The sequence below is a fragment of the Oncorhynchus keta genome, chromosome 28 (genome assembly GCF_023373465.1).
Source record: "Oncorhynchus keta strain PuntledgeMale-10-30-2019 chromosome 28, Oket_V2, whole genome shotgun sequence".
Classification (NCBI taxonomy): Eukaryota; Metazoa; Chordata; class Actinopteri; order Salmoniformes; family Salmonidae; genus Oncorhynchus; species Oncorhynchus keta.
This window is the reverse complement of record NC_068448.1, coordinates 67581975-67604798: the sequence shown is the minus strand read 5'-3', so window position 1 is coordinate 67604798 and position 22824 is coordinate 67581975. Positions and strand designations below refer to the sequence as shown.

Here is a 22824-nt window from a genome sequence, read left to right as displayed (position 1 = left end):
CAGTGCGCCTGAAAACATGGACTTGAAATATTTATGAGTGTTACCCGGTAAATATTAACAAGGTCAGGAACCAATAATCAGTACACCAGCATCAATAGAGGGAGGGAGCCAGAGAGGGAGAAGGACAGAGGGAAGGAGAGATAGATAGATGGGGGAGATAAAGGGAGAAGGAGAGCAAGGGGGAGGGAAATGGAGAGACGGACAGAGAGTAGGAAGAAGAAAAATAAAAGGTTGTGTGTGTGTGGGGGGTTCTTAACGGTCCAATCCTGACATTTTTTTTAGCTCAATATCAAATCATTTCTGGGTAACAATGAAGTACCTTAATGTGATTGTTTTCAAAAAGAAACAAAAATATCTTCTTTGCAAGGAGTCATTTCTAAAGCAAGAATTGTGCTAGGACTATCTGGGAGTGGTCTGAGTGGGGACGGGAAAACAGCAAACTGGCTGTTATTGGCCGAGAGGTTTGGAACTCCTTATTGGTCTATTAACTCATTTACCACCTGGTGAGGTCATCAGGCAGGCCAAAACTCCACCCCACCAAAACAGGCTGACATTTCAGATGGTCTTTTCAAACAGCTCTTACACTAAAAGGACATTATCATCATTTTCACAGTACTATTCCAACCTCAGTGTAGAAATATACATAAAACACAGGGAAAATCACATTTTGACTGCACTGGGCCTTTAATATAATGAGATTAGAATATGTATTTTTAATTAAGAATGTGTTTCCTAGATTTCCTAGCTGGTCCATCCTATAACAATGATAATAATTAGCTGGGTGCTTATATTTGTCTTATTTCACACATGTACAAGTGTGTATTATACTCATGTGTGAATTGGAATTGTCTCAGTTCTCTGCCTTCAATAGGTTGTATGTATATTATTGCTCAAAGTGTGTCGGCTTGCGCAAGTAAGAACCATTGAATAATGTAATTGTTTCCCAAAACATTGTGAAATAACCCCGAAACATAAACAATGTTAAAACGGAACCCATAGAAACCCAGTGATATACATTAGGCATATAGAGTGGGGCTGTACAGCTAATGAAGCAAGAGGAGCCCGTCTCTGCCAGAGGCCTGGTGTTCAAAGGTAGATCAGAGCCGCTTCTGCCTTTGTCTGAGAGGAGGTATGTGAGGAATGCAGCCAATTTCAGGAAACCCCTGCGTGTCCCACTCTCCAGTTCCGTGGGCGAATCATCACTCTAATAGAAGCACACAGTCACACAAAATGGCTGCCAGATCAGATAGTGTTTCCTGGTTGGACCAATGCAGAGATGGTCAGGCCTGAGGGATGAGCTGCTAATTCAACACATGAACCTACCTCACCACCTTAGAGTAATGGCACTAGTAGAACCCACCACCTTGGACTAATGTAGTGACACTGGTAGAACCCACCACCTTGGACTAATGACACTAGTAGAACCCACCACCTTGGTCTAATGACACTGGTAGAACCCACCACCTTGGACTAATGACACTGGTAGAACCCACCACCTTGGACTAATGACACTGGTAGAACCCACCACCTTGGACTAATGACACTGGTAGAACCCACCACCGTGGACTAATGACACTGGTAGAACCCACCACCTTGGACTAATGACACTGGTAGAACCCACTACCATGGACTAGTGACACTGGTAGAACCCACCACCTTGGACTAATGACACTAGTAGAACCCACCACCATGGACTAATGACACTGGTAGAACCCACCACCTTGGACTAGTGACACTGGTAGAACCCACCACCTTGGACTAGTGACACTGGTAGAACCCACCACCTTGGACTAGTGACACTGGTAGAACCCACCACCTTGGACTAGTGACACTGGTAGAACCCACCACCTTGGACTAGTGACACTGGTAGAACCCACTACCATGGACTAGTGACACTGGTAGAACCCACCACCTTGGACTAGTGACACTGGTAGAACCCACTACCATGGACTAGTGACACTGGTAGAACCCACTACCATGGACTAGTGACACTGGTAGAACCCACCACCTTGGACTAGTGACACTGGTAGAACCCACTACCATGGACTAGTGACACTGGTAGAACCCACTACCATGGACTAGTGACACTGGTAGAACCCACCACCATGGACTGGTGACACTGGTAGAACCCACTACCATGGACTAGTGACACTTGTAGAACCCACCACCTTGGACTAATGACACTGGTAGAACCCACCACCTTGGACTAATGACACTGGTAGAAATGGATTGTTAGAGTAGACAAGAAGCCTACGAACTAAGAGAGGCCAGATGATGACCGCTGTTGACCACTGACCAGTATTACACTGTATGACTGAGTGACCATCTCACACACATACACACTCTGCTGCCAGCTGATACAATAGGGCTGTGTGTGTGTGTGTGTGTGTGTGTGTGTGTGTGTGTGTGGTTTTACTATCCTTGTGGGGACCAGAAGTCCTCACAAGGATCGTAAAACAAGGAAAATTCAGACAAGTGCTGCCACTTCGCCGGTCCCCAAAAGGAAAAGGCTGTGTGTGTCAGCAGCACGGTTCTCTCACCCTCCGCAGGGCCTCTTCCTCCTCCTGGCGCTTCTCGTAATGTGCAAAGTCATCAAAGATTGAGGTGGTATGCTTGAAAGTGGCAATAATTTTAAGCACTTGCTTGGCCTTTTCCAGAGGCACCTCTTGAGTGTCCCTGGAGTTGGTGACGGGCTTGTTGTCATTGTTCTCCAGTCTGATGTGCCTCAGCTGGCTGTTGGGCACGTCCTTCACAAATGCCCACTTCACCTCAAACTTGCCCTTCCACTTGTCCTGAGACCAGACGCCTGCGTAGGCGTTGTAATCCACGGGCGAGCGCATCTCTGCCACGCCGCAGAAATGACCGCTGCCGTTGACGCTGAACAACAGGTAGAGGGGCCCCTTGGCCCCCAGCGAGCGGTAGGCCCCGTCCAGGCGCTTGTTGCCGTGCTCGGTGCTGCACCAGATGGAGTACTTGATGGAGCGGTGGATGTCGTCCTCAGAGTAGCTCTTGATGATGAACACGCGGCCGTTCTTCAGGTTCCAGTCAAAGTCTTTGGGGTTGTAGTTGTTGAGGGCCCGCAGTTTCTCTAACACCGGGTGCACCTCCCCGGAGCTGGGAGAGGCACTAAGGGGGACCCCACCAACACCCATCCCAAAGCCTTCCGCCCCTCCTTGGTTGAAGGTGCCCCTGTTCCGGGGTGCCACCCAGCGGTTCTGGGGTGGGGGTTGGGGATGTTGGTGTTGATGCATAGGTTGAGGGGGGCCAGGCTGGGAGGAGAAGTTCTGGTGGGTGTGTTGGTGGTGGTGAGGGGGGCCTGGAGGCATCTGCTGGGGGTGTTGGGGAGACTGGAGGGACTGCAGCTGAAAGGGTTGGTGGTGCTGCTGGTGCTGATGTTGGTGCTGGTGTGGGTGCTGGTGGGGCAGAGGGCTCTGCAGCAGGGGCTGGGGCTGGCCCATCAGGGTCTGCTGCACCATGGTCTGAGGTTGCATCATGGCCTGAGCTAAGGGGGGCTTGTTGACGGAGCCCTTATCGTCCCAGGTGCCAATGTTCATGTTGTGCTTTATGGGCGGCGGGGGAATGGCAGGGGCTCCCATCCCCATGTTGGCTTTGGGCTTGACCTTGGGTTGGGGCTTGGCCGGCTTCCTGGCAATGGCTGCCCAGGACGTGGGTTTGGGGGCAGAGGAACTAACCAATGGAGGCATGTTATTGGCCGCCATGCTACTCATGCCCAACGTGCCCCCAAGGGGCGAGCCGACAGTCTTGGTGACGGCGGCGCCCATGTCCAGTTTTAACCCAGTCATGCCCTGCTCGATGCTGCTCAGTACCGGGACCTTACTGATCTGGGCATCACTGCTGAAGCCTGCCTGTCCATCAGCTATAGCCCTCCCCAGGGAACTAGGGGTGTAACCATAACTATTACTATAGGCATTGCTCTGTGTGGACTGGCCCTGAGAGACACTGGTGCCCCAGGTGGAATAGTCTGCGTTTCCAGGGAAGAAGTTGAAGCCGTGCTGGCTGAGGAAGGGAGGGGTGTTGCCCAGGGCGCCCGGCTGGCTGAACACCCCGTCGGGGATAAAGTGGTGCTCGCCATTGCTCATCTGTCCATAGGTGGTCAGGTAGGGCATGGGGGGGTCCCCCGCAGTGGACCAGGGGGCCTCCCCCAGGGAGTAAGGGAAGCCGATGGAAGGAGCATAGTAGCTGGGTATGTAGGGGTCGGACATTGGTGGGTAGCTGTTATTCTGTAGATGGGGAGAACAGTGGACAGTTAATGGATGACCTTAGTGATAGAAGCTAAGACTAACCTAATCTTGCCCATCTCTGCTCAAAAGCGTAACTAAGAAATAAATTAGCGTTTCTTCAAAGGAGCCAGACTGGCTTTCAGAGGAAAAAATGGATGCTAGCTCTATAAAATGTCTGATTCCCTTAACAAGAAGTGAAGACAGCAACAGTGTTCAAATAATCTGTCAGTTGTTGTTGTAATAATTGTCTGAGTTTGTATAGATTAATTTCACAAGTAAATTGGCATGGCCAATGGTGGATTTGTTTTTGGCTACATTTCACTAGAATTCTTCATTTCACTAGAGTCTTTTTAATCAACAATAATTTCCCTCACAGCTCATTTTTTAAATGGAAAAGTTAAAAAAAAAAAGAGAGCTGTGAGTTAGTTATCTATCAATGGCTTCTTAATTACATAGACTTACTATACAGTGTTTTCATTCAGAGGTAATACTCTATACACCAGCCATCCTCAATAGGCAGACAGCAGTCCGTATCCAGACACAGAACAGGGTCAACACAAAATAATAATTAAAAAATAACATTAAAATAATTTCAGGGTAACAAGTAAGTACCTTCCTATAATATATTTCCATTCAAATGGGCAAAAATGGCTATTTTAGTAAAAAAACAATTTCTCAAGCAAGAATTTTGCTATAACTGTCTGGGAGGGGAAAACTAGCTGTTATTGGCAGAGAGGTTTGAAGCTCTCTTTGTTCACATGGGTCGCGAGATGGGGGTTGGTTACTATGCCGATAAATGACACCTTTGCCACCTAGGAAATCTGTGTGACCGGACCTTCTCAAGTAGTATTTGAGTACCCCTGCTATACACCCTCATATGAAGCCTGACCCTGACCCTCAGACACAATTATGAGGGTCCATAAAGATCACAAGGCTAACCCTCTATACGCTATGAAATGTCAAGCTGCATGGCTGATAGGCTAGATTTGGAATTCACACACACCTGATTTGTCTGGCTGCTTAGGTAAGGTTCAAAGTCTTCATCGTTTACTCCCTCCTTCTGATGCATTGATCCGTTTTGTACTGGAGAGGGAAAATGATTTTCTTAGGTTATTCTTTAGATGTGATAGAACCATAAAGGTCCCTCAGCTAAATTCAACTAGTGTTTTTACAGATCTACAAACCAATAATGAACAATTGATAAACTAAATATAAACCCCCTTACATTCCCATTAAGTAGTTGGGGTATGACAATATAGATGATAACATCACCCAAGAATATGACAAGAAGAGTGGTGTAATGGTTATAGGGCTAAGTGAGTTAGTTTACCTACTTTTGGCTGATGACACCAGGTCACCAGATCAAAACAAAGGTGGTTGAAGGGTAATCAGAGCAGTTATTTAATTACACTATTTAGTTAGTACAGCAGTTAGTTTGACTGTCATCAAACTCCACAACAACCATGCCATCGTAGAAGAATAAGGTGACAAACATACCTTTATTTCCTTGTCCTTTGGGTCTCTGACATCAGAATGGATGAGTGCAAACGTGATAGGGAAGAGAGATTTATCAGATTGTGCATGGGCCTATTAGGGAAATGTTTGATAGGAAGAGTGATGGTAGCAAACATGCGAGGTGAGCAAGGCCTAAGCTACTGAAATACATGCAATGATTCCATAACAGTGGCTGTATATCACGACATATTAAAGCGCATTCAGTCCTAGCCTATCGATCCAAGGCTTCCTTTGCATTATTTTCAAACGCACCTAACATCCAGTAAACGTGTCGCATAGACAAGTACAAAATACAGCAACCGGCTCAAGCTGGAGTTTGTTGCAGCCGGTACGCTACTTCAAGGTTCGGCCTACATAGCAGCTAGCTATCATATATCAAATACTTTTGTCTGTGTTATTTAGCATGACCACCGCTCTGAATGATATCAGTTTGTTGCAGCCGGTACGCTACTTCAAGGTTCGGCCTACATAGCAGCTAGCTATCATATATCAAATACTTTTGTCTGTGTTATTTAGCATGACCACCGCTCTGAATGATATCAGTTTGTTGCAGCCGGTACGCTACTTCAAGGTTCGGCCTACATAGCAGCTAGCTATCATATATCAAATACTTTTGTCTGTGTTATTTAGCATAACCACAGCTCTGAATGATAGCAGCTGGCGAAAGTGTTGACAAAGTTCATATTGCAACGACACACGTCACGACAGTGGGTTGTCCAAAAATACGCACCTGATCGACGGTGGTTCCAGACATCCTCCAGGAGCCGAAACTGAATGCGGTTTGTGACTGTCCACGGTTTCTCCTGCTTCTGCACTCCGATATTTTTTTCTCAGCGAGTCTCGGGTTATCCAATCTCTCTGTGTATGTAGAGGCGGTGTTTTTCTCCAGTCGTCAGATCGCTACAATCTTTTCTCGAGCGCCGAGGATTGCGTCTTTGTATCTGTCAATGATGTAAGCCTATATGTTTCCAATCTAATTGACGTTCGGCTAAAATATATCACTCACTCTGAAACTGCCTAATGCCCGATTGGAATACACTATTCCACAACGGCGGATGTGCTATTACTCTCGCTTCCGTTCTATTGCTCCATGACCTTCCGCCTGTGACGTTCTGAGTCATGTTACAGACTTACAGTCATATTTCACATGACATGTCTCAGAAGATTTCCTCTTTATTCTAGTACACAACAGACGATTGTTTCACATGTTGAAATAAATGTGTTCCCTGTGTTGTGACAAACTGTGTAACTTCAGGCAGATCTGTCTCTGTCTGTTCAATTTAATTTGAATATGTCTCTCTCCAGATCTATGCCTTGGCTAAATAAAGATTACCGTCATGGGACGTTTTTATTGCATATGGTATTCATGAAAGGCTTAATTGGTCAGGTCTCCTCGTGGACTTGTATGGCATGCTGTATATACCATTCTACAGGATTCTACATATAGTCATTTTCCTGAATTATAAATTGTAGGCTATTGTGGATTTATGGACAGGTGCAATAGCCTATCTCAAGCTCTTATACCAAACCCAAAGACCCAGAGATGAACGTTTACCACATAACAGAGAGATTGGGAGATGTCCTTAAAACAGGAAAATTAACCCAGGGTGCATGTACAACACACATAGGCGGTGTCTGAGGAAAGCCCTAAAAATTGTCAAAGACTCCAGCCGACCTTGTCATAGACTGTTCTCTCTGCTACCGCACGGCAAGTGGTACCGGAGCGCCAAGTCTAGATCCAAGAGGCTTCTAAACAGCTTCTACCCCCAAGCCATAAGACTCCTGAACAGCTAATCAAATGGCTACCAATACTATTTGCACTGTCCCACCCCATTTGTTAGGCTGCTGCTACTCTCTGATTATTATCTATGCAAAGTCACTTTAACTCGACCTACATGTACATATTACCTCAATTACCTCGATTAACCTGTGCCCCTGCACATTGACTCTGTACTTATACCCCTTGTACATAGTCTCGCTACTGTTATTTTACTGCTTCTCTTTAACTATTGGTTAATTTTATGTTTTACTTATCTATTTTTTTACTTAATACTTATATTTATTAAAACTACATTGTTGGTTAAGGGCTTGTAAGTAAGCATTCACTCTGTAAGGTCTGCACCTGTTGTATTCGGTGAATATGACTATTACAATTTGATTTGATTAGGGACAGCCGTGATAAAAGAATAACGATCCGTCTGGCAACATTGGTCTTCTCGCGATATGTTCTCAGTGGGTGGGAAAGCCAGAAATATGGCAGCCGTCGTGCTGAGGTCCTGCCGCAAAGGACTTTCTCACATTTTGAAGAATGGAGGAGTCGCTACTATCTTGCCAAAGACTTTGGGAGGTGAGTATGATACTGCAGTTCACAATGTAACGATTTCACTGTAAAATGTATAGGCTACGGAATTATGCCGCGTTCAAAACAACTGGGAACTCGAAAAAATACGAGGTCAAATCATTACATCAGTGATGTTCAGCTTGGAAAGTCGGAGCTCTAGAAAGAGGCTCGAGTTATCGAGTTGGAGTTCTGAGTTGGATGACCGTTCAAAATATTTTTCCCAGTTGGAGGTCGTTGTTTTCGAGGTCCCAGTTGTTTGTACGCTCGGAAGTCAGATGTTTCCAGTTGTTTTGAACGCGGCATTAAAAGGTACAGGTGGGGGGAGTGGCAGAGGCAGGGCCCGTCATCTGAATGTATTGGTTAGCTCGTGCGCATATAAACTGCGCAGCATCTGCGCATATTCTAAGATCTCGCACATTGGTGGTAGGAATACTCTTCCGAGCGGCGCTATACCGGACTGTTCATATGTTGTTGAGATTTGGTAAAGCGTACTCACAACAAAAAAACGGATTATTCAACTTGAGCGTGTTTGCAGGGCACAGTTTTCCAGTTTTAAAACTCGGGGTAGCCTAGTTTTTAGACCATACAATTAATGCAAATGCTGGTAAATTAAGTATAGCTTTTATCAAACCATTTAGTTTTAATGTTCTAGATGGTCATGGTATTCTAATGTTATCTTTCTTGTATTGAGGTAAGTAACACAATTGTCTACTTGCATTGCATCATAGGCTACTCCATATCTGCCTCTGTTCAGTCGGTTTGACTCACTGGTTATGATGTCAACAATGCCTTGCCCCACAGCACTGGCCCAGTTCTATTTTCAAAATATTACGTAAGACTGCCATAGCTGATCATTCCTTGTCTTGACTTCATGTTGATTTTATCCTTCAAGAGTATTGCATGAATCACCCATATAAAACCTACAATTTTACAAGACACACTCCATTCTCATCTTTTGCATTAAATAACTGTGTGTGTGTGGTTGGTGTGTGTGTGTGGTGTGTGTGTCCAACAGGGGTGAGACAGAAGTCCTATGTGCAGTATGTGACAAGGCCAGAGCTCCCTAAGCTGGCCTACCGCAGGGTAAAGGGGAAGAGTCCAGGCGTGGTCTTCCTGCCTGGTTATGGATCCAACATGAACGGCCTGAAAGCTGAGGCCCTGGAGGAGTTCTGCAGGTCACTAGGACATTCATACCTAAGGTACTGTACATTACACGGTCTCCTTAAGGCCATGCAAATGTAATTTAAGACCCTAAGGCCATACACATGAGGTTCATTACATTACATCATCATTACATTTAAGTCATTTAGCATTACCTGAATAGACTCCCATTACCTGAATAGACTCCCTAGCCTATACGTTAGGTATGTTATGCAAATAGACCACCCTCTAACGTATGTTACTCAGATTCTGTACTCTCTCTGAATTATTATGCTAGCATAGGACATATTTTGTCAGATGTTTAATTGTATTTCTAACTGTGGTCCTCCAGGCTCATGTTGTGTTTGTGTTTCCCCAGGTTTGACTACACTGGCCATGGGTTATCAGAGGGGGTGTTAACTGACGGGACCATTGGCACCTGGAAGAAAGACGTTCTCTTTGTGTTGGATGAACTAGCAGAGGGCCCACAGGTGAACTAACTCTCTACTGGTGGATCTAGAATCATTTCTATACTAGCCTTTAGATAACCCTCATATCCATATGCATGTATTTATATATGCATTTATTGTGATTCCAATTCATAACCCAGTTATAAACTGTCCCGTTATAGACCGTCCCGTTATAACCCAGTTATAGACCGTCCCGTTATAACCCAGTTATAGACCGTCCCGTTATAACCCAGTTATAGACCGTCCCGTTATAACCCAGTTATAGACCGTCCCGTTATAACCCAGTTATAGACCGTCCCGTTATAACCCAGTTATAGACCGTCCCGTTATAACCCAGTTATAGACCGTCCCGTTATAACCCAGTTATAGACCGTCCCGTTATAACCCAGTTATAGACCGTCCCGTTATAACCCAGTTATAGACCGTCCCGTATAACCCAGTTATAGACCGTCCAGTTATAACCCAGGTATAGACCGTCCCGTTATAACCGTTATAGACCCCCGTTATAACCCAGTTATAGACCGTCCCCGTTATAACCCAGTTATAGACCGTCCCGTTATAACCCAGGTATAGACCGTCCCGGTATATACCGTCCAGTTATAACCCAGGTATAGACCGTCCCGTTATAACCCAGTTATAGACCGTCCCGTTATAACCCAGTTATAGACCGTCCCGTTATAACCCAGTTATAGACCGTCCCGTTATAACCCAGTTATAGACCGTCCCGTTATAACCCAGTTATAGACCGTCCCGTTATAACCCAGTTATAGACCGTCCCGTTATAACCCAGTTATAGACCGTCCCGTTATAACCCAGTTATAGACCGTCCCGTTATAACCCAGTTATAGACCGTCCAGTTATAGACTGTCCCATTATAGACCGTCCCATTATAACCAGTTATAGACCGTCTCGTTATAGACCGTCCCGTTATAACCCAGTTATAGACCGTTCCGTTATAACCCAGTAATAGACCGTTCCGTTATAACCCAGTAATAGACCGTCCCGTTATAACCCAGTAATAGACCGTTCCGTTATAACCCAGTAATAGACCGTTCCGTTATAACCCAGTAATAGACCGTTCCGTTATAACCCAGTAATAGACCGTCCCGTTATAACCCAGGTATAGACCGTCCCGTTATAACCCAGTTATAGACCGTCCCGTTATAACCCAGTTATAGACCGTCCCGTTATAACCCAGTTATAGACCGTCCCGTTATAACCCAGTATAGACCGTCCAGTTATAGACTGTCCCGTTATAGACTGTCCCATTATAACCCAGGTATAGACCGTCCCGTTATAGACCGTCCCGTTATAACCCAGGTATAGACCGTCCCCCAGTTATAGACCGTTCCCCAGTTATAACCGTCAGTAATAGACCGTCCAGTTATAACCCAGTATAGACCGTCCCGTTATAACCCAGTTATAGACCGTCCCGTTATAACCCAGTTATAGACCGTCCCGTTATAACCCAGTTATAGACCGTCCCGTTATAACCCAGTTATAGACCGTCCCGTTATAACCCAGTTATAGACCGTCCCGTTATAACCCAGTTATAGACCGTCCCGTTATAGACCGTCCCGTTATAACCCAGGTATAGACCGTCCCGTTATAACCCAGGTATAGACCGTCCCGTTATAACCCAGTTATAGACCGTTCCGTTATAACCCAGGTATAGACCGTCCCGTTATAACCCAGTTATAGACCGTTCCGTTATAACCCAGTAATAGACCGTCCCGTTATAACCCAGTAATAGACCGTCCAGTTATAGACCGTCCCGTTATAACCCAGTTATAGACCGTTCCGTTATAACCCAGTAATAGACCGTCCAGTTATAGACCGTTCCGTTATAACCCAGTTATAGACCGTTCCGTTATAACCCAGTAATAGACCGTTCCGTTATAACCCAGTAATAGACCGTTCCGTTATAACCCAGTAATAGACCGTCCAGTTATAGACCGTCCCGTTATAACCCAGTTATAGACCGTTCCGTTATAACCCAGTAATAGACCGTTCCGTTATAACCCAGTAATAGACCGTCCAGTTATAGACCGTTCCGTTATAACCCAGTAATAGACCGTTCCGTTATAACCCAGTAATAGACCGTTCCGTTATAACCCAGTTATAGACCGTCCCGTTATAACCCAGTTATAGACCGTCCCGTTATAACCCAGTTATAGACCGTCCCGTTATAACCCAGTATAGACCGTTATAGACCGTCGTATAACCCAGTTATAGACCGTCCCGTTATAACCCAGGTATAGACCGTCCCATTATAACCAGTTATAGACCGTCCCGTTATAACCCAGTTATAGACCGTTCCGTTATAACCCAGTATAGACCGTTCCGTTATAACCCAGTAATAGACCGTTCCGTTATAACCCAGTTATAGACCGTCCCGTTATAACCCAGTTATAGACCGTTCCGTTATAACCCAGTAATAGACCGTTCCGTTATAACCCAGTAATAGACCGTTCCGTTATAACCCAGTAATAGACCGTTCCGTTATAACCCAGTAATAGACCGTTCCGTTATAACCCAGTAATAGACCGTTCCGTTATAACCCAGTTATAGACCGTTCCGTTATAACCCAGTTATAGACCGTTCCGTTATAACCCAGTTATAGACCGTCCCGTTATAACCCAGTTATAGACCGTCCTGTTATAGACCGTCCCGTTATAACCCAGGTATAGACCCTCCTGTTATAACCCAGTTATAGACCGTCCCGTTATAACCCAGTTATAGACCGTCCTGTTATAGACCGTCCCGTTATAACCCAGGTATAGACCCTCCTGTTATAACCCAGGTATAGACCGTCCCGTTATAACCCAGGTATAGACTGTCCCATTAGAGACCGTCCCATTATAACCAGTTATAGACCGTCTCGTTATAGACCGTCCCGTTATAACCCAGTTATAGACCGTCCCGTTATAACCCAGTTATAGACCGTCCCGTTATAACCCAGTAATAGACCGTCCCGTTATAACCCAGTTATAGACCGTCCCGTTATAACCCAGTTATAGACCGTCCCTTATAGACCCCCGTTATAACCCAGTTATAGACCGTCCCGTTATAACCCAGTTATAGACCGTCCCGTTATAACCCAGGTATAGACCGTCCCGTTATAGACCGTCCCGTTATAGACCGTCCCGTTATAACCCAGTTATAGACCGTCCCGTTATAACCCAGGTATAGACCGTCCCGTTATAACCCAGTTATAGACCGTCCCGTTATAGACCGTCCCGTTATAGACCGTCCCGTTATAACCCAGGTTATAGACCGTCCTGTTATAGACCGTCCCGTTATAACCCAGTTATAGACCGTCCCGTTATAACCCAGTTATAGACCGTCCCGTTATAACCCAGTTATAGACCGTCCAGTTATAGACCGTCCCGTTATAACCCAGTTATAGACCGTCCTGTTATAACCCAGTTATAGACCGTCCCGTTATAACCCAGGTATAGACCGTCCCGTTATAACCCAGTTATAGACCGTCCCGTTATAACCCAGTTATAGACCGTCCCGTTATAACCCAGGTATAGACCGTCCCGTTATAACCCAGTTATAGACCGTCCCGTTATAACCCAGTTATAGACCGTCCCGTTATAACCCAGTTATAGACCGTCCCGTTATAACCCAGTTATAGACCGTCCCGTTATAACCCAGGTATAGACCGTCCCGTTATAACCCAGGTATAGACCGTCCCGTTATAACCCAGGTATAGACCGTCCCGTTATAACCCAGTTATAGACCGTCCCGTTATAACCCAGGTATAGACCGTCCCGTTATAACCCAGGTATAGACCGTCCCGTTATAACCCAGGTATAGACCGTCCCGTTATAACCCAGGTATAGACCGTCCCGTTATAACCCAGTTATAGACCGTCCCGTTATAACCCAGGTATAGACCGTCCCGTTATAACCCAGTTATAGACCGTCCCGTTATAACCCAGGTATAGACCGTCCCGTTATAACCCAGTTATAGACCGTCCCGTTATAACCCAGGTATAGACCGTCCCGTTATAACCCAGGTATAGACCGTCCCGTTATAACCCAGGTATAGACCGTCCCGTTATAACCCAGGTATAGACCGTCTCGTTATAACCCAGTTATAGACCGTCCCGTTATAACCCAGGTATAGACCGTCTCGTTATAACCCAGTTATAGACCGTCTCGTTATAACAGTTATAGACCGTCCCGTTATAACCCAGTTATAGACCGTCCCGTTATAACCCAGGTATAGACCGTCTCGTTATAGACCGTCCCGTTATAACCCAGGTATAGACCGTCCCGTTATAACCCAGGTATAGACCGTCCTGTTATAACCCAGTTATAGACCGTCCTGTTATAACCCAGTTATAGAACGTTCCTTCAATGACATTGATATTTAAAAATATGTTCTGTCAGTTTTACCCTCCATAGTAGTTATTACATTTGTGGTGTAATATTTCAGTTAGAATCTGTTAAAAAAAAAAGAAGGGGGGGAGATTCTCTCTGAATGCTCCAAGACTTCTCCTTAGTAGTCATAATTGATGCTTCCACCTTGTGCTATTTTTTTGGGGGAGGGTGGGTAGTTTTCAAAACCTATGAAGATGTTCAGTGAAAGCAGAAATGCAATTTGTTGACAACACAGTACATTATCCCGTATGCTCATCAATAAAAACGTCTGTTAAATTTGCTGCTCTGTTTAGCTTGTTTACAGCGGGTTATTTAATAGGGAACTGTCGGAGGCGCTCTCGTATTGTTGTATCATCAAAATTAAGATAATTAAGGCGCTAACATGGCAGCCATTCTAAAACCTGGCCGAACTCTGTGCATTTGAAAAGTTCTTCTTTTCTCCACATTTTGTTACATTACAGCCTTATTCTAAAAATGATTAAATTGATGAGGGGAAAAAAACAATCTATACAGAACACCCCATAATAACAACGCAAAAACAGGTTTTTGGACATTTTAGCAAATGTATTAAAAATGATATCACACTTACATAAGTATTCAGACCCTTTACTCAGTACTTTGTTGAAGTATCTTTGGCAGCGACTGCAGCCTCAAGTCTTTTTGGGTATGACGCTACAAGCTTGGCACCTGTATTTGGGGAGTTTCTCCCATTCTTCACTGCAGATCCTCAAGCTCTGTCCGGTTGGATGGGGAGCTTCGCTGAGATGTTCGATCGGGTTCAAGTCCAGGCTCTGGCTGGCTACTCGAGGGCATTCAAAGACTTGTCCCGAAGCCACTCCTGCGTGGTCTTTGCTGTGTGCTTAGGGTCGTTGTCCTGTTGGAAGGTGAATCTTCACCCCCAGGTCCTGAGCGCTCTGGAGCTGATTTTCATCAAGGATCTCTCAGTACTTTGCTCCGTTCATCTGTCCCTTGTTTCTGACTAGTCTCCCAGTCCCTGCTGCTGAAAAACATCCCCATGGCACGATGCTGCCACCACCATGCTTCATCATAGGGATAGTGCCAGGTGGAAGGAACTCCAATCTTGGTTTCATCAGACCAGAGAATCTAGTTTCTCATGGTCTGAGAGTCCTTTAGGTGCCTTCTGGCAAACTCCATGCGGGCTTGTCATGTGCCTTTTACTGAGGAGTGGCTTCCGTCTGGCCACTCTGCCCTAAAGGCCTGATATGGTGGAGTTCTGCAGAGATGGTTGTCCTTCTGGAAGGTTCTCCAATCTCCACAGAGGAGCTCTGTTGGAGTGACCATTGGGTTGTTGGTCACCTCGCTGACCAAGTCCCTTCTCCCCCAGTTGCTCAGTTTGGCCCGGCAGCCAGCTCTAGGAAGAGTCTGGGTGGTTCCAAACTTCTTCCACTTAAGAATGATGGAGGCCACTGTGTTCTTGTGGACCTTCATTGCTGCAGACATCTTTTGGTACCCTTCCCCAGAGCTGTGCCTCGACACAATCCTGTCTCCGATCTCTACAGACAATTCCTTTCAACTCATGGCTTGGTTTTTGCTTTGACAGACACTGTCAACTATGGGACCTTATATAGACAGGTGTGTGCTTTTACAGATCATGTCCAATCAATTGAATTTACCACAGGCGGACTCCAATCAAGTTGAAGAAACATCTCAAGGATGATCAATGGAAACAGGATGCACATGAGCTCAATTTTGAATCCCATAGCAAAGGGTCTGAATGCTTATGTAAATAATGTTTTTCTCCTATTTTTAATACATTTGCGAACATTTCTAAAAACCTTTTTTTTACTTTGTCATTCTGTGGTATTGTGTGTAGATTAATGAGGACTTCATTTGATCTATTTTAGAATAAGGCTGTAATGTAACAAAATGTTGAATAGGTCAGGGCGTCTGAAGATTTCTGTAAGCACTGTATACGCTGTATTTGACTCTGCTGTGGTGTTTTTAGTGACACATGTTTCCACAAGGGGGCACTGTGTCACAAATGTAAGAGCATCTCGCCACCATGTAAAGTTCACACCATTCAATCATTATGAGAGTATCATAGCCTCCATGCCAGGATTCAATGTTGTCTTAGTCATTAATCAGACACACAGCTAGTGAATGACACCATTAGCAGGGCCAGACTCACCAATGGCTGATATTACTCCCAATGTGCCTGTGATGATGATTTACAGTCAAGGTTAGGACTATATGTTGTGGTTACGATTAGTGGTTAGAATCACATTTGTGTTTACAAACTGCTGTTCTTCTCTCTTTATTGTAGCGATTGCTAGATACTGTCACACATGGTGCTTCTCTACGGAGTCAGTTCAAATGGAAGAGGGGAGACAAGCGAAACAATCCATATTAAACTATTGGTATTTCTATGTACCATGGCTCCCTATCTTAGGTCTAGGCATCTTTAATGTAATCATGTCTTTCCCCATGGTCTCTGTTTAGATCATGGTGGGGTCCAGTATGGGCGGCTGGCTCATGCTGTTGGCAGCGATCGCCAGGCCGGAGAAGACTGCAGCTCTGGTGGGGATCTCCACGGCAGCAGACCATGTCGTCACAGCCTTCAAGTCAATGTCTCTAGAGGTGAGAGAGGACATCGTGAAATAAACCCTGGATTACTATGAATGACATTAACTAATGTGAATTCCATTTCTATTCAGGCAATTCAGGTGTGTTGTTAATTGAAATTCAGTCATCTGTGTGAATGTCAATTCATTTTTAGATTTAAAATAGATTTGATCCCATTTCACCACAGGTGCGTAAGGAGATTGAAGAGAAGGGCGTGCTGACGATGCCCAGCAAGCACAGAGAGGAGGGCGTCTACACATTCACCATGGACTTCCTGAAGGAGGCGGAGAACCACTGTGTCCTCCAGAGCCCCATCCCCATCACCTGCCCCGTGAGGCTCATCCACGGCCTGAAGGACGACGACGTGCCCTGGCACATCTCCATGCAAGTGGCCCAGCGCGTCCTCAGCCCCGACGTGGACGTCATCCTCCGCCGCCACGGTCAGCACCGCATGGCCGAGAAGGACGACATCAAGCTCATGGTCTACACCATTGACGACCTCATAGACAAGCTGACCACGCTCGTTTGAGTCGGTGGAAGGGTTAGGGAAGGGGGGGTGAGTTGGAAATCCCCCCCCCCCCATTGGAGCTGCTCCTACCTCCCAGCCATATAAGATCCCTTTATCCCAGCTCTCCCCTTACCCTTCCTCCCAGTCTGCCCCTGGTCAGTTTATCCTAATTATGCTGTTACAAAGAGAAGGAGAGAAACGAGGATCACCGAAAGTACAAACTGATGGAACGAGGAGCACGTCTGTCAATAACCTCAGCCAGGTTCTTGATGCGTGCCTTGGAGGGAGTGTGACTTTTACTAGTTCCAGTTTACTCTGTGCAGTGTTGTTTTGGTCAAGCTTTCTATGGGCCATGCTGCCACTGCTGCTGCTGTTTGATTGACAGAACATGCTGGTGCTTTTGCCAGACCCCAGTAGTTTTCCTGTGCCTTTTTACCACGTCTCACCCCGTTGGCCCAATAAAGCCTCTGCACACCAGAGTGGAGTGCAGGTCTGGTCTGTTACTGTGCATGCAGATATATGAGCTGTTATTGAGTTAATACAATCCACACAAACGACAAGCTCCGTCAAACTGCCTCGTATGCAGAAGCACTGTGACGTCGTCTTTTAGTTAGGACTGAGCATCACACTATCTCAAAATGGCAAAAGAAACCCCTTCAAGTTAAGAGGAAACTTCAAATAAAGGTTAATACTATGAGCACCACATCCCAGAGGCCCCATAGAATGTTCAACTAACCACCAAAGATGGCCTTGTTTAATTTATTTTCAAAATATACATGCCATTGGTTTGGTGTAATGAAGTGCCTGGCCCTGTTGGAGCCAATGGGCTGTTGATTAGCATGTTGTTGGTCATTGGACTGTGTTCAATGGGGCAGAAAGCCAGACCTGCTGCAGCAGACACAGTAACTCTCTCTGACCCTCTAACTGCTGCTCTGACCTTTCACTCTTAGGCAGAATATATGCAATCAGTCACCTCCGCATCACAACACCAACTGGGTGACATCACTCAAACATATGCATGCATCAGGGAGTAAGAAGAACCTGCCTGGTTTATGTTTAATATAGATCACTGAGTAACTGACTAATATGTAGAGACAAGGGCTGGAAATGCAAACACACAGATACAGTGATGGTGAGAATAATACTGAAGTTATTTTAGCCTGACAGTCAAAGGGTACAGTAGTATAGCAATGACATGTTCAAAAGCTTTTCTGATATTCAGACGTTCTAGAAAAGCATGAATCTCTATTTCCTGTATTTCAATGTTGTCTAGAGACTTTTTCCAGTCTGACGCATGTTGTCATATCAGTACTGTGGAGTCACCCGCACCCAGCCTCTCTTTCCAGATCTATCTGGTGTCCACTTCTGTAACTGTAACCCAATTAAAGCAGAGCAATGGCTTTCATTATTGAAACTGAGAGGCAACAGCCACAGGCTGTTCTGTGCCTTCCAAATCTGCAGAAAAATTTAAGATAGCTATAAAGGTGAAAATATTTTGTTTCTCTTCTGTAAATATTGATTCTGCACGCCATCAGGTGTATTGTTGTAGCAGCAACTAGTGAGGATCCTAATAAAATACTACATATGTGAGTAGTAAGGCCAAATACATCAACAATGAGAAGTGAACACTTTGTCATGCACCTTTTGGAAATCACCCATCCTTAGCTGGGCTGGGGATGGGGGAGGGGGACCCACCTTAGCTGGCTGGGGACTCGCCTTGCCTTGCTGTCCACATCCTCTTGTTTCTGCTGTCCTGTCTCATTCTGAATGTGACATCTCGAGGGAGCCTCCTCGTGGCGCCCGCACATATAAAACCAGTGGTTTGCAACTCCCGGACACTGAGTCCAGCCTCGCCCCACGCACGCGTCACCGCTTAATGCATGCTTCAGCAGTTCAGCATCCTCTGCCCCGACCAGCTCAGTGGAATTAACAGCACAACAGCTACCGGACAAAATAACTCTCCTCTTCTTTATAGTAAGTGTGCCCAGAGCTTTTATTCATCATTATTTATTCAGAGCGTGAAACGTTCGTTTCAAAATATATATATGTGTGGATTAATAATTAAACGTCACTGCTAGTTTATTCAATCTCAAAGGGGCTATTACGAAAATGTGTATGATTAAAAAATATCATCTGCCTTCCTAATTTCTAAATCAGTTTTATTGTGAAAAAAGTTACGCTTTTTTTCGCGTTCATAGTTGGCTACACAATCAATGCAATGCGATTGCTTTTCGATTTTTATGCTCATCCCATACACATTCAAGGCTACCATAGGCTACCTCATTAGAATGTGCGTGTCCCTGTGCAGGACGGGTGCCAAGGACCACACCCATTCCGGCAAGTGCTCTGGTTCTCTGGTGATGTGCCCGTCCTGTAAGGGACACAGTTGCCATTAGGGAGAAAGCAGAGGATGGAGTGTGAGGAAAGGACGTGAAATTAGGAAACCAACAGGTGATGTAGTTTATGATAGAACAACGACGACAGGTAGACTAGACTAATGGTTAAAAGCGTTGAGCCAGTAAGCGAAAAGTTCGAATCCTGAGCCGATTAGGTGAAAAACATTTAGTTGAGCAAGGCACTAAACCTAATGTATCATATAAGTCGGTCTGGATAAGAGTGTCTTTTAAATGACTAAAATGTACAAAAAAATTAAACAATTAAGAAATGCTGGCTCAGAATGAACAAAGTGACTACCATGAAGCCTATGCATTATTTATGGCTCTGATGTCAATAACTGGACTTTAATACAAACATTATATTGCTTGACAATGTTCAGTTTTGTACATGATGTATTGTTTTTGTATAGCAGGTGCAGGCTGCCAGTGCTGAAACTGCTCCAGGGTGTTGGTCAGCAGAGCTGCAGACTACTTGTCCGTCTGTCTGTCTGTCTGTCTGTCTGTCTGTCTGTCTGTCTGTCTGTCTGTCTGTCTGTCTGTCTGTCTGGGTGAGCAGGACAGAAGGAGCAATGGCTAACAGGGGACCCAGTTACGGGCTGAGCAAGGAGGTGCAGGAGAAGATAGAGCTGAAGTATAATCTAGACTTGGAGGCCCGGCTGGTGGACTGGATCGTAGCTCAGTGTGGGGGGAACCTGGAGAGACCACAGCCAGGCAGACAGAACTTCCAGACATGGCTGATGGATGGAACAGTGAGTCTGCATGACAATGAACAAGCTCAATAAGATTGACTGGACTGCAGTCATTGATAGAGCACGATCGCTTATACAAGCTAACAATGAGACCAATTTATGCTTACCTCTGCTTTGTTTCTCTCTCCCTCATTTTCATTGACGAATGTATCTGTATTCCTCTTACTCCCCCGTTCTCTCCTCCTCCCTGTAGATTCTCTGTAGGCTCATCAATAGCCTGTACCCGCGTGGTAAGGAGCCCATCAAGAAGATTCTGGAGACTCAGATGGCCTTTAAGCAGATGGAGAAGATCTCCCAGTTCCTGCAGGCAGCAGAGGTCTACGGAGTCATCACCACAGACATCTTCCAGACCGTGGACCTGTGGGAAGGTGGGCTGCACGTTCACTGACACAGATCATGTCTCCATACATCCATGTGACATTGACATACATGTCCAATTACGGAGACTCTCACAGTCTTGTCTCTGCTGAGCTCTTTCTGCCTGTAAAGTACCTTCAATACTCACATTACATTTATAAGAGCCTGTATAGTCTGGGAGCCAGTCTGTTTCTGCTAACATTCCGCTCATTGTAAACCGTGTCATATGACACAGAGTGGCAGGAAGTGGAATGATAGCTAAACAGACTGGTTGGTACCCAGGCTATTTATAGTCCACTATATGGGTGATACTCCATGGAGACATATGACATATGACTCAAGAGGTAGCTGTGTTTAAAGTTTGTTTTATTTGGAACCTGTTTGCCTGTTCTTTGCTGTCTGGGTGTGATCCAGTGTTTGTGAGGACTGTTGCTATGGTTACAGGGAAGGATATGGCCGCAGTGCAGAGAACCCTGATGGCCCTAGGTAGTGTCGCCCTCACCAAGGACGATGGACATTACCGTGGCGACCGCGACTGGTTCCACAGGTAATGGACTGGCCACGACCCCTTACTTGGAAAACTCTGTGGCAGTGTCATCTTAATGTTGTGTGAGTGTTGTTCTTTGTCTCAACTGTCCTGTCTGTCCTGGCCTGTGTAGGAAAGCCCAGGGTTACCGGCGGGAGTTCTCTGAGGACCAGCTTCGTCAGGGCCAGAGTCTGATTGGTCTGCAGATGGGAAGCAACCGCGGGGCCTCTCAGTCCGGCATGACAGGCTACGGATCGCACCGCCAGATCATGTAGAGACACCAGCCAGCCGCTCAGCCAGCTGCCAGCCGCTCCCTCTGCATGGCTGTGTACTCCAGAAGAAAGCTCCATCCCGCCCCTGGAACCTCATGATATGACCCAACCACTTTTCCGCCTTCCCCAGAAGCACTAGCAAATCACACACACACACACACACACACACACACACACACACACACACACACACACACACACACACACACACACACACACGCTTTTACTGTTCATCCTCAACCCAAACAGAGTGCTCCTTATACCCCAACCACAATTCTATAGACCTCAGTGCTTTCTGCTTCCCCCACCCCCGCTCTCCGTCCATATGGTCCCACTCTCTCCGTCCATATGGTCCCACTCTCTCCGTCCATATGGTCCCACTCTCTCCGTCCATATGGTCCCACTCTCTCCGTCCATATGGTCCCACTCTCTCCGTCCATATGGTCCCACTCTCTCCGTCCATATGGTCCCACTCTCTCCGTCCATATGGTCCCACTCTCTCCGTCCATATGGTCCCACTCTCTCCGTCCATATGGTCCCACTCTCTCCGTCCATATAGTCCTGCTAGCCATTCCCTTCAGTGGATGAAGTCTTCGTAATTCAGTCGGTACAGAGAACCCAAGATTGAAGTCATCCCTCTACAAAACAAGCAAATGGTATTTTACACTTCTAACAAATATTATAGCACGAAACGTTATAGCATGTTACATATTTTAATGAACTGTTTGTTTGTATGTACAGTAGGTGTGTCTGAGTCATTGTATAGTCATTTGGGAGGGTTTGCTATACCTCATGAAAAGTTTAATGTGTAACCGAATGGAACTCAGTGAACGATGATGCCTCGGATGTCTTGTGTCAATATGTGAAGACTTTGTGGTAACTTCTGTAACCAAATGACCATCACATTGTGCCTGGTTAATATAGCAAAGGGACCATAAACTATGCCTTGTATAAGAGATGCCACCCACCCAAATGCAGAGGAATTCATAGACCTAAATTCAGTTCTGTTTTTGTACTAACATTCTGTGCTGTGCATTTATTACTTATGTATAATTGATGTAATGTACTTGTATGTGCCCACTGTCCATGTGTGTTTCAGCCAATCCCATGATTGTTAAAGACCCACAGTATGAAAGTGAGAGTAGGATCATTTTGTTCCAGGCCTGATATTGCTTGAATGTATTTGTTTTCCCCTTCAATGTAATTTGTCATGTTTACATAAACAAATATGTTTATATCTGAATCATTGTGTGTAGAAAAATAAATTAGGTGAAAACTGACTCTGGAATCGTATTGTTTTTCTGATCTGTGAAATATACCAAAGTCATTGCT

General features: G+C 45.5%; 3 protein-coding genes across 42 annotated transcripts; 2 read left to right on the top strand and 1 right to left on the bottom strand.

Moving 5' to 3' along the window:
* Positions 1-249: 249 nt before the first annotated feature.
* Positions 250-7633, bottom strand: LOC118374201 (YTH domain-containing family protein 3-like). 40 transcript variants are annotated; one of them, XR_008083887.1, is made up of 6 exons: positions 6487-7633; positions 5739-5763; positions 5245-5324; positions 1689-4241; positions 1465-1528; positions 250-1432 (listed from the first exon to the last, which is right to left on the bottom strand). XR_008083887.1 is itself a non-coding variant. In XM_035760576.2 (4 exons), exons 1-4 carry the CDS (start codon positions 6508-6510, stop codon positions 2520-2522), a joined length of 1851 nt encoding a protein of 616 aa, XP_035616469.2. In that variant the 5' UTR covers positions 6511-7633; the 3' UTR covers positions 250-2519. The 40 variants fall into 40 exon arrangements, 1 of the variants encoding a protein (XP_035616469.2); XR_008083886.1 differs by adding an exon at positions 1625-1656 and having other exon boundaries at positions 250-1528; positions 1721-4241; XR_008083894.1 differs by adding an exon at positions 1625-1656 and having other exon boundaries at positions 250-1496; positions 1721-4241.
* A 312-nt stretch (positions 7634-7945) lies between these two features.
* On the top strand, positions 7946-17669 carry abhd10b (abhydrolase domain containing 10, depalmitoylase b). Its single transcript, XM_035760578.2, has 5 exons — positions 7946-8103; positions 9113-9296; positions 9617-9728; positions 16562-16699; positions 16872-17669. Exons 1-5 carry the CDS (start codon positions 7980-7982, stop codon positions 17211-17213), a joined length of 900 nt encoding a protein of 299 aa, XP_035616471.1. The 5' UTR covers positions 7946-7979; the 3' UTR covers positions 17214-17669.
* Positions 17670-17842: 173 nt separating this feature from the next.
* Positions 17843-22772, top strand: tagln3b (transgelin 3b). The gene is made up of 4 exons (XM_052483723.1): positions 17843-20337; positions 20531-20705; positions 21139-21241; positions 21354-22772. The coding sequence occupies exons 1-4, from the start codon at positions 20158-20160 to the stop codon at positions 21493-21495; spliced, it is 600 nt and encodes a 199-aa protein (XP_052339683.1). The 5' UTR covers positions 17843-20157; the 3' UTR covers positions 21496-22772.
* The last annotated feature ends 52 nt before the right edge of the window (positions 22773-22824 follow it).